The sequence below is a fragment of the Stenella coeruleoalba genome, assembly GCF_951394435.1.
Source record: "Stenella coeruleoalba genome assembly, chromosome: 10".
In the NCBI taxonomy this organism is placed as follows: domain Eukaryota; kingdom Metazoa; phylum Chordata; class Mammalia; order Artiodactyla; family Delphinidae; genus Stenella; species Stenella coeruleoalba.
The window spans coordinates 52929414-52946622 of record NC_137156.1 but is presented as its reverse complement, the minus strand read 5'-3'; the positions used below and the strand labels follow the sequence as shown (position 1 = coordinate 52946622).

The window sequence follows — 17209 nt, the reverse complement described above, 5'->3', positions numbered from 1 at the left end:
GTGGTTTGTTTGGGTTTTATTTTGTTTGGCAAAGAGCTGTTTATTGGCAGATATTTTCCTGTTTTTACACCACAACTTGCCTTATAAAAAGCCCTTTATTTTTCAAAGAAAAAATGTCAAGCTTTCAGGGGACCTGAATCAGTATCAGATGAGTCATAGATTCTTAAAATTTTCAAGCCAAAAGAGATCATCTACAGTATTTCACAGAATCAAAGACACTGTCAGTTCTGCTTCAGTTTAAGAGCTTTTAAAGTGTGTGGGGGGATGGGGGAATGTGTGTCTCAGGGTAGATGAAGAATGGTAGTTCAACTCAGTTTAAAGACGCTTGAAATTGAGACAGAGAGACTAGGTTTCTTGCCAGATCCTCATATTTCAGTTAAAAATGTTTTAAAAAGTTTACTAAACTATCATGCTTCACCAAAAATGTCATAAGTCAACAATATAATAATATAAGTATCTTTAATACTTTGAAATAATTACTCAGTGTTCTATAGCATAGACAGTATGCTATATCATGTTTATTTAAGGAGACTGTCCTATGTTATATATATGCATAACAAAAAATTACATATCAAAAAAAATGACATCAAATTTGCCCCCAAACTAATATTAGGTATGATGGACATTGTTTATTTTTAAATTTCATAACCTTCAATTCACAAAAGTTTTGATGAAGTTATTTGGATATCATGATGTTTGAACATGCCTTAATTTTTTTCCTAACATTTTTTTTGTAGCAAGCAGAATTCAGAATTGTTTCATTGATTGTACAGGTGACATTTCAGAAATAGCCTGTAATTCCCCTTTTTTGCTGTTGGTGAAATTGAAGTGAGAGTGAATAAAAGCACCAGAAAAGAAATAAAAGTCAATTAAGAGCTATCAAATAAGCAGAGGAACAAAGGGGAAATAGTGAGAGGTGCAGACTCCCTGGATATACAGAGTGTTTTATAGAACTAGAATAGATTTTAGATCTTAAAAACTTTGTTCTAGGACATAAGTCGTTGAGTTAGCAAGTATGACCGCCCATAAGCTTGTCCTGTTATTCTTCATTCCTTTATGTACTAAAACTTTCTCTTTGGTGTTCTCATCTCATTCAATATATCATAGAAATCAGAGCTTTTTAAAGAAATAAAAGTATTCATTAGTCTTACGACTCCAACTAAAAGTCTCTAGACATATAGGAGTAATTAATATTCTAGGTTCTACTGATGAGTCACTGTATCAGAGTGGTAGTTTTGTGATATTCCCTCACCCAACATTGAACTGTTTAAATCATTATATTATTATTTAAAGTTAATATTGTTTTTTAAATTATTTTAACCCATTAGTGTGATGCCATTAGTGTGTTGGAGAAAGAACATGACTACAGAGATGAGCATTTCGATTTTATTCAGTCTCATATCCGGAAGTTTTGTTTACAGTGTATCCTTTTAATACATTGATTGGTGCAGTGTTCCTTAGCTGTTTGCTTGTTTGTTTGTTTAAGTAAAGGAATAAATCGATGACTTCAGAAATTCCATAAACTTTTTTCCTCCTGCCTCTGGTTGGAAATTTCAATTCCCAAATCATTTATATCTAGGTATTTTGAGATATAAAAGCAAGTATTGAAATATGTAACTTTGATTTGCTGTTTTTAAACTACTGTGATTAAGAAAAATAATGATCAGACTTATGTAGAAAATTCTAATGAGTTGGCATTGAAAACATTCTCGCAGAAAACTGGTATTCATTTCTTGGGGGTGGGTGGTAGGGAAAGATCAATATTTGGGTTTGTGTGTTCTTGTTTTTAATGATATAAAAGCAAGTATTGAAATATGTAACTTTGATTTGCTGTTTTTAAACTACTGTGATTAAGAAAAATAATGATCAGACTTATGTAGAAAATTCTAATGAGTTGGCATTGAAAACATTCTCGCAGAAAACTGGTATTCATTTCTTGGGGGTGGGTGGTAGGGAAAGATCAATATTTGGGTTTGTGTGTTCTTGTTTTTAATTTGTTTACTGTTATCTCCACTATAGTCTAATGCAATGGTTTTTAAATCTGGCGGTGCCCATCTAAGACTTACTGAATTGGAACATTCCAAGGGGAGGCTGGAGAATCTATGCTGAATTTTAAAAAAGCTTTCTGGGTAATTCTGATGATCACAAGGTTAAAAAACCTAGCATAAGGAATCTTGTGTAGTCTAGGTTGCAAGGATTATATGAGCCAGTGAATAACATTTACAACTAAACAAAGGATAAAATGAGTGAATGCTTTTAAGAGAATTTCGTGTTGAAAACTTCAGACAGCTTGAGAGCACCAAAGAGAGGTGTTCTCACTTGCCCCCTTGGATCAGATGTTTTGCAGTTGCATTCACCAATCAAAGCTTTTGGGTCTGAAAAGTGAAGAAATGATAGATAGTAGGAGTAGACAGGAATAAGTAATGTACACATGTTTATAGTATCTGTAGTTTTTCATCGTCATTAATGGACGTTTAATTTAAGGACCACTTGGCAAGAGCCTCGTTGAATAATGAATAAGATCACTTGACACTGGGAGTTTCCCTTTTCCCTTTTTCCTTCAGTACTTTGTCCTCCATGGCACTTTCTCTTCTCATGTCACATAATGATTAGTTGGATTGAATTAAAGGGCATTTGTCTGCAAAAGAAAACAAAAAGAAATAATTGAAATAGGTGTTGATAGCCCTTTTTGTTATCTTTGCAGATTAGAAAATTTGAGAACAAACAGTCTCTTTAAACATTTATTTAAAGCTACACTTGGAAATGTACATATAGAGATGTAATCAGGAAGGAGACTGTCCACTACAATAATTACAGACCTTTAGTAGAGCTGGTTGATTTTAAAAGAATACAAAACAAGAAATCACTTCAAGATAGTGAGAGGGGGGCTGCCCTGGTGGCGCAGTGGTTAAGAATCCGCCTGCCAATGCAGGGGACATGGGTTCAAGCCCTGCCAGGAAGATCCCACATGCCGTGGAGCAACTAAGCCCATGCGCCACAACTACTGAGCCTGCACTCTAGAGCCTGTGAGCCACAACTACTGAAGCCCATGCGCATAGAGCCCATGTTCTGCAACAAGAGAGGCCACTGCAGTGAGAAGCCTGTGCACTGCAACGAAGAGTAGCCCCCAGCTCACCACAACTAGAGAAAGCCTGTATGCAACAACAAAGACCCAACACAGCCAAAAATAAATAAATAAGTTAAAAAAAAAAAAAGATAGTGAGAGGGTTGTGTGTGTGTGTGTGTGTGTGTGTGTCAGTGAGGACAACAATTCAAAATCATCTGTATTTTAAAAATTAAAAAATTTTAATTGCATTGTAAAATTTCCAGCTGTGTAAATCTTCCAAATTATAAATTGGCTCTTGTGAGAAAGATCATTCATGAAAAGTTCACACAATTAAGCATTTACTTAAGATTATGATGTTTGTTTTTACCAAATTACGACAAGTAGTATTTAGCCAATACCATTTTAAGGTTCATAAGCCTTGGTTTGTGTCCTAGAAAATATGAGTATCCTAATTCAGAAGTTAGACTAGTCTCATCATTTCCTCTTGGCCTGAGTCACCATCTCTCTTGAGACCCAATGGCTAGTGCTAGCATTTTGGTCATGAAGTCTACTTTTGCCTTGGATTGTTCCTGAAAGCTTCCTGATGGTTCTTGATGGTTCATCTTCTCTGTTCAGTGGATCTCCTGAGCTTTCTCCCCAAAGTCCTAATTCCTGGACTAGTAAAAACTATAAGAGACACTAGTGCAAACCACTTTTGTTGAAAAGGCAAAACAGTTTTTGATAAATAATATCCCTCCTTCATGAAGTTTAGGAAGGTTAAAGACAAAAATACATTGCCTCTTCATATGCTTTAAATGTAGAGGTAGTAGTGGTGTCAGTTATTAAATTTACCTTTACTTTCTTGGCTAATGAGATTTTTGCCCTCCTAAGTTAAATCAATTATGTAGAGATAGTTTTATTTGCATCTTAGACTGTATATAAGTATTTTATAGTTTTGAAAGCCTTGATTACCATGTAATTATACCTTTGGAAATTATTTTTGAAACCAATATGTATAAATGCTAAGCTGAGAACACAAAATTTTATGGTACCTGTTGATGGAGTTTGTCCAAAAATTTCTTTAACGGTGTTCATTCAGATGGTGCAGCACTTATTTACACTTCAGTAAAAGAAAACAAAAATATAGATTTAGTATATAAATACATTGTTCAGAAACTCTATGGATTTCCCTATAAGATTCCTGCTATTGTTGTGGAAAAAGATGCAGTATTTATGTAAGTATACTCTTAAATGTATTGTTTTATCATGTGTTGTTGCTCCAGTTCGATGGTGTATCATCATCATCATCTCATTTTCATTTGAAGTGAGACCAGTAGACTTTTCCATGATGAGTAGGTGAGAATCTGTTCCTAGATTGTTTTATTTATAACCTGCCTTGATTTATTTATCTTTGCCTTTTAGTTTTACTGCTGGCCTGAACCCTTTTGAAAGGCTTGCTATTATAACTAAACTATCGGGTGCATATATCAATGTATCTACTCACTAATTGGTTATGATACATAAAGGACCCAATGTATAATCTAGACATGCTTTGAAAAGTTATCTGAATAAATTGGGAGGTAAAAATAATTACCACCTTCTCCCCAAGAAACCTGTAATGACAGTTTTAAAATCAGGAAGATTGATAATAATTTTAAGTAGAAATTAGTAAACTTGAGTATTATAATAAAACTGATTAATTTTCCATAATTTGTCAAATTTAACTTCATAAAAATATTCCCCTTAATATGATCATGGATTGAATGAAAGAATGACTATATAAACGCTTGAGAATTTGTCATGTGCATTTCTTTCTAGTCCAGCAGGGTGGGATAATGATAAGAAGATAGGAATATTACATGAAAATTTTCAAATGTTAAAAGCAGAAGATAATTTTGAAGACATCATAACTAAACCACCTGTCCGAAAGGTAACAGTTTTAGTATGTAGTCTTAATATTTAGGCTTTTAAACTGAGAGGGAAGTCCATAATTTTAAGATTGTAGGTAGAAAGGTAAGGGGGTCCTTTTCTATCAAGTTGTGTACTTTACAACCTAGAGCTCAACCAAAAGCCGAGAATACCTTGTTAGAATAATTGTATTGGCTTCTGTCTGTCTAGGCAGATCTTGCATCTTCATGGTCATTAGTTATTCATACTAGCCCACAGCTGTCCAGGGGCTGCCAGGTTCCTAGATTTAATTTTAGTCTTTACTGTTACATGTCATTCTTATAACTATTAAATCTCGTTTCAGGAGGTATTCTTCTTTTATATATCTTGATTTTGCTAAGCAGTATATGGTGATTTATGGTTAGATAGTATAGATGCTTATGAAAAGTTGTATAAAAATGAGCGTTTGCATGTAGTACTTCTCACTGGCTAATTTGAACGTGTTTCAGGAAAAAGTAATTTTGATTTAACATATAATAAAGTTCTTAATTAAGAACTCAAATATTTACATTAAGTAGTTAGAAATAAGAAAAGTAATGTCAAATGAAAAATCAGTTGGTGTGTTACTTGGTTTGGATGTCTGTTAAAAGAAATGCACACATCAAAAAAAAAAACCCAATTTTTCCCATTCTCTCTTTTACCAGCAAAATTGTGCTCTAAGTTGTCTTTTATTCATTTTGCAAATATTTATTGAGCCGCTGTTTAGGCACTAGGTGCTGAATAGGAGGGTGATGCAGTAGTGAATCAGTATATATGCCACCTCTCAAGTGGTGATCAGTGCTATGGAAATGAAGCCGAGTGAGGGAAGGGTGAATGAGAGGACCGAGGTGGGGAGGGCTGCAGTTTTAGAAATGATGAGGGCATGTCTCTGATGAGAGGGGAGAATGTTGAAGGCACAGGGAGCAGGAAGTGCACATGCCCTGAGGCAGGAGTGTGTGAGGGGGCCAGAGAGGCTGGAAAAGAGCCCCAGAGGGCCAGAGTGGTAGGAGAGAAAGGCCTCATCATTAGGCCGCAGTCAGGACTTTGGATTTCATGCTGAGTGGGATGGAAAGTGATGGGGGTGGGGGGGCGAGTTTGAGCACAGGAGTGATATAATCTGACCTAACCTTTCAAAGGATCGCTCTGGCTACTGGGTGGAAAATAGACTATGGCGTGCCTTGTACAGAAATAGGAGGAGCAGGAGACATTTGCAACTCCTTTTTTTTTCTTATTATTCAGCCGGTAGAAGAGGCATTATGTTTTTATTTCAGGGAAACCAGGGACAAGTTGATTTTCACTCAGCTGGGATATTATTGGCCCTTTTAAAACACCTAACTGTTGCTTAGCAGATTTTATAAGCATGACTGATATGCCTGTGGCTCTCAGGTTGTGCTGTCTAATACAGTAGCTACTAGTCACATACAGCTTTTAAATATAAATTAAGTAAAACTAAATAAAATTAAAAATTCAGTTTCTCAGTTACAGTAGCCACATTTCAGCTGCTCAGTAGCTACAGGCTAACGTATTGCACAGCACAGATATAGGATATTTATATTATTGCAGATAGGTATCGGACAACTCTGCTGTAGGGCCTTGGGGAGGGCAGCTCACCCATGTAAATATGGTTTAGGTAATGTTCATATTCTTGGTGTTTTTTAAAAAAATTATTCTAATCTAGAGAGTAAGTTGTGAATGACATTAACATAATATATTGAGACTTGCTCATTTATGCGTTGCTCATTTCAGTTTGTGCATGAGAAGGAAATTGTGGCAGAAGATGACCAAGTGTTTCTTATGAAGCTACAGGTATGAAATTACATCAGAAACAGACTTAGTATGATTAATGGTTAAACTATTCTTGTACATATTTTCTTTAAAAATACAGCAATACATGCCTGAATATCTAACCTAGAGTTTTTGTGTGTTTTTCAGTCCCTTTTAGCAAAGCAACCACCAACTGCAGCTGGAAGGCCTGTGGTCAGTATTACAGATTTTGACAAAATTACTAAAATGCAGTGCATATTGTTTTAGTTCTTTTTTTCTTAATTATATACCTGTCTCAAATGGGTATGCTTTGATATAAGCTTGAATTAAGGATTCTCCTGGAATTTGTGAGATTTTAAAAGATAAAACTTCACTCCCTTTAGAATATTGAAATCATAAATATCTATTTTGCAACATTTGTCCCACATGAGTTACTGTGCCAAACCGTTTATATGTGCTATTTTATAAATCCTCACAACAGCCAGATGAGGCAGGTCCCCCATTTTGCTGGTGGGGAAATGGAGGCTTTGGAGGACATCATGGCTTGCCTGAGGTTTTACAGCTGGTGGGATGGGATGCAAGTCCAGATTGGAGTCCAGATCTGACTCCCAAGCTTATACTCATAACCACACCTCATATTCAATATGTTCTTCTTTTTCCGTTGAAGGGAAAGTTAGTATTCTAAAAATGCAGTGGGTCTCTGGTATTCTAATAATGAAGGCACAATTGCTAAACACTTCTGCCCAGGGCTTGCAGCGTAAAGGGACCAGTAGAAGATATGGGGGACAGTTGCAAAGTAGTTTCTTTTTGTGATAATTTCTGTGAAGTTGAAAGTTCCAGGGTTCTGTAATTATGGCTTTCCTATTTTTACTTAGGATGCCTCGCCAAGAGTCCCAGGAGGCTCCCCTCGAACACCAAATAGATCTGTGTCGTCCAATGTTGCCAGTGTGTCACCCATCCCTGCTGGGTCAAAAAAAATTGATCCAAACATGAAAGGTACATTTCTCTCTTTCTTAGAGAAAGCAACACAATACATTTAACAATAGAAATCTACCTAGAGTCATTCCACATTTTGCTTTAGCTATTTTCATTTTTATTCAATAGCTTCTAATCTTTGTGTCTGTCAATACAATCTCATAGTCAGTCAGACTGTGAACCATTTTATGGTGTAGTCTTAACATATCAGCTCTGTGCTGTGAGCTTTATGAAAGCTTTGTGTTATATTTAATCATTCTGCTATGGTAGGTCATTGAAGAAATTCATGTTTTTCCTATAATGGGTTATCTGCAGTTAACATAAAGGAAAAAACTATATGCATTATAGTTATTTCTATAGGAATAATTGCCATAAGTGGGATTAGTAGGTGAGAGTTTGTACCTTTTTATGCCTTTTGGTGATGTTTCTCAAATGGATTTTTCAATTTACATGTCATCAACATTGAGTGTTGCAGTTTGCCCACAATCTAATCAGCATTCTCTAAGTACTAACTAATAAGAGCTTTCCCCCCTAGTATTTCCTTTCTGTTTGTATTTTTCTTGTGTGAATTGTTTATTGCTATCCTTTGCCCATTAATATCTTAGAACTCCTACTGGTTTTCATATAGCATTGGGTAACTTTTTGTAATACTTGAAGGAAATATTTCTCAACAGTTATATTTTTGAAGAACGCCTTTCAAAAGAGAGATATATTTGCATCTAACAATCTGTTTTAAATGCCTTTTGCCTTTTAAAAATAACTCTCTAATTTTTTAATAATTATCTTACGCTCTTAACACTCATATTTTGTTTTATATATGAGTAGATTAGAGAAGTTACCCAGCCTCAAAAGATTAAACTTGAATTTGGAACATTTTCTGTGTATAATTCTACAATAATAATTTATAGAAAAGTTGAATGCTTTGAGTACAAGTTTTTTATCTTAACCTTTTTTTTTTGTAGCTGGAGCTACAAGTGAAGGTGTCCTGGCAAATTTCTTCAATAGTTTGCTGAGTAAAAAGACTGGTTCCCCAGGAGGCCCTGGTGTTGGTGGTGGTAGCCCTGGAGGTGGGGCTGGAGGTGGAAGCAGTGGTTTGCCACCATCTGCCAAAAAGTCAGGTATAGTTACCTGGAGCTTTTTTTTTTTAAAACAGTTTTATTGAGATATAATTTACATACCATGAACTTTGCTCATTTAAAGTGTACAATTCAAAGTTTTAGTATATTTACAGACATACGTAAACCATTACCATAATCTAATTTTAGAACATTTTCTTCTCACTAAAAAGAAACATCCAACCTATTAGCAGTTATCCTTGCCTAACGTCCAGCCTATTAGCAGTTATTCTTCCCTCCCCTGAAGTCCTCCTAGGCAACAAACAATGTTTTCTGTCTCTTTGTATTTGCCTATCTGGAGAGTTCATATAAATGGAGTCATATAGTATATGCCTTCTTTAAAATAATGTTTCCGAGGTTCATCCATGTTGTAGCATATGTATCAATATTTTGTTTTTTTTTACTGCTGAAAAAATTCCATTGTATAGATATGCATACATACTTTATTTATCCATTTATCAGTTGATGGACATATGTTTTCATTTCTCCTGGGTATATATCTAGGAGTGGAATTGCTGGGTCATGTGGTAACTCTACGTTTAAATTTTTAAAGAAACGCCAAAGTGTTTTCCAAAATGCTATACCATTCTACATTCCCACCAGCAGTTTATGAGGGCCCCAGTTTTTCTCCATCCCTTCCAAGAGTTGTTATTGTTCATCTTTGTGTTTTAGTTGTTTTGTTTTTTTGGTTTTGCTTAACCAAGTCAAAAATGTCTCTCTATTTGTGTGTGTGTGTGTGTGTGTGTGTGTGTGTGTGTGTGTGTTTTAATTGAAATATAATTGATTTATAATATATTAGTTTCAGGTGTACAACACAGTGATTTGATATTTTTATACATTATAAAATGATCACCACTAGTCCATCTTTTTGGTTAGAGCCATCATTTTGGCTGTGAAGTTGTATCTCATTGTGGTTTTGATTTGCATTTCCCTGATAGTTAATTATGTTGAGAATCTTTTCATGTGTTTAATAACCATTTGTATATCTTCTTTGGTGAAATGTCTATTCAAATCCTTTGCCCATTTTAAAATCGGGTTATTTCTCTTATTGTTGAGTTCTAAGTGTTTTTTATATATTCTCTTTACTAGACCCTTATCAGATATAGAATTTGCAAATGTTTTCTCCCCGTGTTGGTTATCCCTTCACTTTCTTGAGTGTCCTATGAAGCACAAAAGTTTTGAATTTTGATGAAGTCTTTTCCTTTTGTTGTTTTTATAATTGCTCCTCAAGCAGACTTTTTAACCCATTCTCCTTTTTTAATCACACCTTCTTGCCACCTTTTTCACAAGTACCTGCAGCTACCATTTTTGAACATTTTACAGGTTTCTGGGTATAAATTGAATTATTTTCTGGCTTCTCACACTCTCAGTATTGAAGATTACCTTTCTCAGTACTGCTGATTTAATTACCACTCACTCATCTTTCCAAATTCTGAAATTTTGTTGCTATTTTTCTCTTTTACTGTTCTTATTCTATGCCTTTAAAAAAGTATACCTTTATGAGATTAAATGGTAGGTGCTAGTTTTACTTCTATTTGATAACAGACCCCACAATTTAAAATGAGGGAATTTAGGGGCTTCCCTGGCAGTCCAGTGGTTAAGACTGTGCTTCCACTGCAGGGGGTGCAGGTTCGCTCCCTAGTCAGGGAACTAAGATCCTGCATGTTGCGTGGTGAGGCCAAAAAAGAAAAAAAAAAAGGGAATTTATTTTTAAATTAAGGATGTTTATATAACTGTGTTTTAGATAAAGTTAATGAAACTGTTGGCAATTGTTAAATGAAGACACATTGGTGTTAAGGATATTTTGACTTATGTCTAAATCTTGGTTTCTTTTCCTTTAAATAGGCCAGAAGCCTGTCCTATCAGATGTTCACGCGGAACTAGACAGAATTGCACGAAAACCAGTTACAGCTTCTCCTGCAACACCCGCATCTCCTACGGAAGGAGAAGCTTCTTGAAGATACCAAATAAAGCCATTTATTCAGTTTTCTGGGATAATGTAAACTTGCCTCTGCCTTCTCCTTCAAAAGTGGAATTAGGGAGCTGGAGTGCTTTTTCAGATGGACTAATAAATTCATGTCTTTTTTGTGTATGTGGTTGCCCATTTTATAAAAGGGAAGTATACAGAAGAAAAATTATCCTACACTATGTAGGATTGCTATTTGCATTGCCACTTTGCGTAAGGAAGTAATTTTGGATTTTGAAAAACTCAAATTTATAGATCTGAAATACAGCCATGTGATCATATTCTAAAGGCTACTTAAAACATATAGGAGGGTTTGAGAAGGGCAGAAAATAATATGCTTTGGGCATTCGACTTACTTGGAAGGAAGTCCAAGCTTACTTTAGTTAAGACTATTAAAAAATCATTAAAAAAAATTATGTGTTAGTTTTGCTGGAAAAGAAGATCAGTTGTCAGATTTTCCACACCAACGTAAATATACCACCACACATGGAATATGCTGAGAAAATGATCAGATAGCATTTCATACACTAGTCATTGTCTCAATCCATGATCCTGTAAGTTGTCATCAAAATATGATTTAGAAATATTGGTCAAGATTTGTTTCTTTAACTGAGAAGAAAAGAAAGCACACTGCCTAAATGTGTAAAAGAAAAATGCAGAGGTTGTTAAAATGTAAAGAGGTAACAGTCTTTGGATTTGTCTATATATATATATATCTACATATATATATATATCTATATCTATATATCTATATATATTGATATATATATATATGGCTCTGCCTTAATATACCCCTTTTTTGTTTGTGACTTTCAACTATAATCAGTTAATAAAGTATTTATTCTCTGCATTCAGGTTCAAATAACTTGTTGCATTCTCTTATATTTAAATTTGTATTTATCATATAATGAATAAGATTTGTTAGTATTTTAAAGTGTTTTGACTTAATAGGATTATTAAGCTTTCTGATCTTCTTTCTAAGAGATGAGTACATGAGATTCACTGCCTTGTCAAAGGAATTTACCTTGATCAGTACATCTTCCCCATAAACATGTCTTGAACTACAGAATCTTACATCAGCATTCCTAGTAGTAAAAATAGAGCCTTATATCATTATTTAATGGACACAAGCTGTTTTAAAAGTTTGGCAAGTGCACTGAAACATAGCTACTCCCTTACAGGTGAGATCACCTGGTAATAGTTCCACCTTTTCAATACTCAGATTTTAGTCCTTGTTTTGGAACCTTCATGAGAACAGTTTGATTTTCCTACTGAAGTTCAACTAAAGAACACATGTACATTTGACCTATTGTGTAATTTCAGATAATTGGGGGACAATGGTTACTACCATTTGCATTGATCTTTGTTATAACTTTAAAATATATATTCCAAAGATTTTTTTTTCAACAAAATATTTGAGGACAGTACCTCTACTATCAAACATAATTCTTTCATTAGAACTTTAAAATCTGTTTGGTTTTATAATAGTATTTGGCTCCTAATGGTTGAATGTAAATACTAAAAATATATGAGAGGGTTATAATTTGTTTCAGTGTGGGAAAAACTTAGGATGTTTGTGGGCATGGAAAAATTAATTTGCAAAAACATTTTGTTTAATAAAATATGAGATGAAAAATGCCATTGATAAAATCTTCAGTCCGGAAGGGGTTCTGCAGTCCTGGTGTTGTAAAGACCAGTTTTTCTAAACTAGTAGTACTTGATGAAGTAAGTGAAACTAATGAAGAGCATTGCAGACTGTGCATTATGGTATACTTTGGTATGTCTCCTGTGTTTGCATGTCTAGACCAACTCATGTTTTTTTCTGTGTGACATTGGAGATGTACTAGAAAATCCTCAGAATTACATTGTTACCTGAAGTAATTGTAATTGTTCACTTTATATGGGATTCAGTTTTAACTAATCAAAAATCTTGTGTTTACTGCGTTTAAACCTATTTTTGTCCCTATTTTTTTTTTTTTTTTTTTTTTGCGGTATGAGGGCCTCTCACTGTTGTGGCCTCTCCCGTTGCAGAGCACAGGCTCTGGACGCACAGGCTGAGCGGCCATGGCTCACGGGCCTAGGCGCTCCGCGGCATGTGGGATCTTCCCGGACCGGGGCACGAACCCGTGTCCCCTGCATCAGCAGGCGGACTCTCAACCACTGTGCCACCAGGGAAGCCCTGTCCCTATTTTTGCAAGGAAATTTGTTTTTAAACTACTTAATCTTTTTTGTTTGTTTTTTTTAGCACTTTTTATTGAAGTATACAGTACAGAAAAGTGTACAAGTTACAGGTGTATGGTTTGAAATATCACAAAGTGACCACATATAACCAGCATCAGGATCAAGAAAGACGGTGTTATTTGCACCCCAGGCGCTTCCCTTGTGCCCCTTGTCAGTCCTCCCACCCACCAAGTAACTACTGCCCTTTTTTCCAAAGCTGTAGATAAGTTTTACTTATTTTTAAGCTTTATATAAATGGAATCTTAACATTTATATTCTTTTGTGTCAGGCTTCTTAGTATTCTGTGGTTCCTCCATTTTGTTGCCTATAGCAGTAGTTACCCATTCTCATTGCACCATAGTATTTCATTGTGCAAATACACTGTAATTTTTGCAGTTTGCTATTGATGGGTGTATATTAGTTTCCTATTGCTGCTGTAACAATTTACCAAATTTTAGTGGCTTAATACAGTTTTATTATCATACCATTCTCGAGGTCAGAAATCCAAAATCAGCTGTACTAGGTTAAATTAAACTGTCAGCAGGGCTGGTTTCTTTTGGAGGCTCCAGGGAGCATCTGTTTCCTTCCTTTCCAGCTTCTAGGGGCTGCCTGAATTCCTTGGTTCCTGGCCCCCTCTCCATCTTCAAAGCCAACAGCATAGCATCTTTTACTCTCTGCTTCCATCACATTGCTTCTCACTCTGACCCTGCTGCTTCCCGCGTATCAGGATCCATGGGATTAAACTTTGGCCCACGTAAGTAATCCAGTATAAGCTCCCTCAGCACGTCACTCGTCTTGCTTGCATGGTTTCTGTAAAGAAATTGGATGTTATTCTTAACCTTTGCTCCTCCATAGGTGTTTTTTCCCTTTGGCTTCTTTTAAGATTTTTTAAGTCTTTGATTTTATGCAGTTTGAATATGATATGCCTAGGTGTAGTTTTTTTGGGGAGGTGGTTATCCTTCTTAGTGTTCTCTGAACTTCCTGGATCTGTGGTTTAGTATCTGACATTAACTTGGGGGAAATTCTCGGTCATTATTGCTTCACATACTTTTTCTGTCATTTTCTGTCTTCTCTCAGGCATTTTCATGTATATGTTACAGCTTTTGTAGTTGTCTCACAGTTGTTGGGTATTCTGTTCCCTCTTTTTCTTCCCCAGTCTTTTTTCTCTTTGCTTCTTAGTTTTGGAAGTTTCTGTTGACAGGTCCTCCAGCCTCAGAGATGCTTTCCTTAGCCATGTCTAATCAACTAATGAGCCCATGGAAAGCATGCATCATTTGTTAGGTTTTTTTTTAATCTCTACCTTTAAAAAAGAATTATTTCGGGTTTCCCTGGTGGCGCAGTGGTGGAGAGTCCGCCTGCCGATGCAGGGGTCATGGGTTCGTGCCCCGGGCTGGGAGGATCCCACATGCCGCGGAGCGGCTGGGCCCGTGAGCCATGGCCGCTGAGCCTGTGCGTCCGGAGCCTGTGCTCCGCAACGGGAGAGGCCACAACAGTGAGAGGCCCGCGTACCGCAAAAAAAAAGAATTATTTCTTAGAATTTCCATCTCTCTGCTTACATTAGCCATCTGTTTTGGTGTGTCTACTTTTTCTGTTAAAGCCCTTAACATATTAATCAGAGTTGTTTTAAATTCATGGTCTGATAATTCCAACATCTCTGCCGTGTCTGAATCTGATGCTTGCTCTGTCTCTTCAAACTGTGTTTTTTTGCCTTTTACTTATGCCTTGTAACTTTCTGTTGATAGCTGGACATGATGTACTAGGTAAAAGGAACTCCAGTGAATAGACCTTTTAGCACTGTGGTGGTGAGGTGTTGGGGAGGGGAGGCATTCTGTAGTCCTATAATTAGGTCTCAGTGAACCTGTGTCCCTGGGCTGTGAACTTCATAAGTGCTTCTCCATCCCCCCTGCCCCCTTACACACCATAGGTGAGACAGGATGGCTAGAGGGAGCTGGAGCTGGGTATTTCCCTTCTACCAGGTTGTTTAGGCTCTGATAAACCCCAATTAAGGAGGCTCTGATAAAATGGCTTCTCTTGAGGACAGGCCTTGTTAAGAACAGAATACTCTGACTTATTTCAAGACGGTTACTTTCTTCCTTCCCCTACTGGAAGCACCAGGGGATTTTTCTCTGATTTTCCCTTTGAGACCCTGGTAGGGCTCCAGGAGGTAAAACTCACAAAGCAGTGGGGATCCCCTTCTAACTGGAGGTTTTTAACTCAGACTTGTCTACTCTGAGCCTCTAGCAATTTGTCAGTTACAGTTCCAGCTTTCTTACCCCAGCACTGTCTCCCTTAGAGGTTTCTGCTTGGAAGTTTCTGCTTCAGTAAGTTGTGGTTCTCTGTGTCCACCTGCCTGCCTCTCCAATATGAAGGACTGCAGTTGGCCCTGTGACCTCACTCCTCTGACAGATCTAAGAAGAAGTGTTGATTTTTCAGTTCAGCTTTTTACTTGTTAGGATGGAGAGATGACTTCCAAACTCCTTACTTGGTGGACCAGAATCCCAAAGTCTAATTTCCCCCTCTCAAAATCCTAATCACACCTGCAGAGTCCCTTTGCCGAATAAGGTAGCATTCACAGGTTCCAGGGATTAGGATGTGGACATCCTTGGGGGGCCAATAGTCAACCTACCACAAGATGTTTGGGTGGTTTCAGTTTTCCAATTGCTGTTACTAATTGTGTTGTTATGAACAGTCTTGAATGTGTCTTGTGGAAAACATGTTCTCCTCTCTGTTGGGTGTATATGTAGACATGGATTGCTGGCTTCAAAGGCTATGTGTATATTCAGCATTAGCAGGTGTTAAATGTTTAGCAAAAGTTTTTCCAAAGTTATAAGAGGTCCCATTCCTGGGAGAAAATATTTGCAAATTTTATATCTGATAAGAGTATGGTATTCAGAATATATAAAAACTCTTAAAACAATAGGAAGACAGCCCAATGTTGAAATGGACAAAGTATTTGAATAGATATTAATTCAGAGGAGATATATGAATGACAAGCACATGAAAAGTTGCTTGATGTCATTAGTAATTGGTGAAATGCAAGTCAAAGCCACAATGAGATACCACTTCACAGCTGAAATAAAAAATAAGTGTTGGTGAAGATGTGAAGAAATGAGAACTCCTGTACATTGCTGGTGGGAATGTAAAATGGTGCAACCACTTTGGAAAACAGTATGGTTAAACATATAGTTACCACATGACCTAGCATTTCCACTCCTGGATATATACCCAACAGAAATGAGAACGTATGTCCTCACAGAAACTTGTATACAAATGTTTATAGCAGCATTATGTATAATAGCTAAAAGGTGGAAACAAACAAAACATCCATCAGCAGACAAATGGGTAAACAGAATGTGACATATCCATACAATGGAGTATTTTTCAGCTATAAAAAGGAATGGGAGTTCCCTGGTGGTCTAGTGGTTAGGACTCTGCTTCACTGCCGAGGGAACTAGGATCCTGCAAGCCACACAGCGTGGCCAAAAAAGAAAAAGGAGTGAAGTATTGATACATGCTACAACATGGATGTACTTTGAAAGCATGTTAAGTGAAAGAAGCTAGTCAAAAAGTCAGAATGTATGATTCCATTTATATGGAATGTCCAGAATAGGCAAATGCGTTGAGACATAAAGTAAATTAGTGGTTGCAAGAGGAGAGGGCAATGAGGAGTGACTGCTAATAGGTATAGGGTTTCTTTTGAGGGTGATGAAAATGTTCTGGAATTATACAGTGCACAGTCTTGTGAATATACTAAAAACTTGACGTCGCTTCAAAAGGGTGAATTACATATCAATTTTTTAAAAGGAATTCGCATTACTACCAGCAGTATATGTGTTCCAGTTGCTCTGCATCTTTGCATACACTTGCTATTGTCTATCATTCTGGCAGGTTTTTTATTTATACAATAGGATCTCATTGTGGTTTTAATTGTATTTCCCTAATAACTAATGCAATTAAGCATGTTTCATGTTTATTGGCCATTTGGATATCCTCTTTTATAAAGTACCTGTTTAAGAATCTTAAGAGTCTTCTTTTTTTTTATCCCCCTCAGAAAAATAGGGAGATATTTGACTTTTTCTTACTATCTCATTCTTTACGTGTTCAGAATACTAGTCCTTGTCAGATACGTATTGCAAATATCTTCTCTCATTCTGTGGTTTGGCCTTTTCACTCTCATTGCTATCTTTTGATGAATAG

General features: G+C 36.3%; 1 protein-coding gene across 2 annotated transcripts in view; it reads left to right on the top strand.

Moving 5' to 3' along the window:
• Window positions 1–17209, top strand: part of DYNC1LI1 (dynein cytoplasmic 1 light intermediate chain 1) — a 94338-nt gene that overhangs the window by 34653 nt on the left and 42476 nt on the right. For both annotated transcript variants that reach the window (XM_079934178.1, XM_079934177.1), the window contains exons 6-13: window positions 1329–1422; window positions 4146–4281; window positions 4865–4976; window positions 6719–6778; window positions 6905–6949; window positions 7612–7732; window positions 8674–8829; window positions 10672–13766. In XM_079934178.1, the coding sequence (XP_079790304.1) occupies window positions 1329–1422; window positions 4146–4281; window positions 4865–4976; window positions 6719–6778; window positions 6905–6949; window positions 7612–7732; window positions 8674–8829; window positions 10672–10784 (837 nt within the window). In that variant the 3' untranslated portion in view covers window positions 10785–13766. The remainder of the gene's footprint in view (window positions 1–1328; window positions 1423–4145; window positions 4282–4864; window positions 4977–6718; window positions 6779–6904; window positions 6950–7611; window positions 7733–8673; window positions 8830–10671; window positions 13767–17209) is intronic.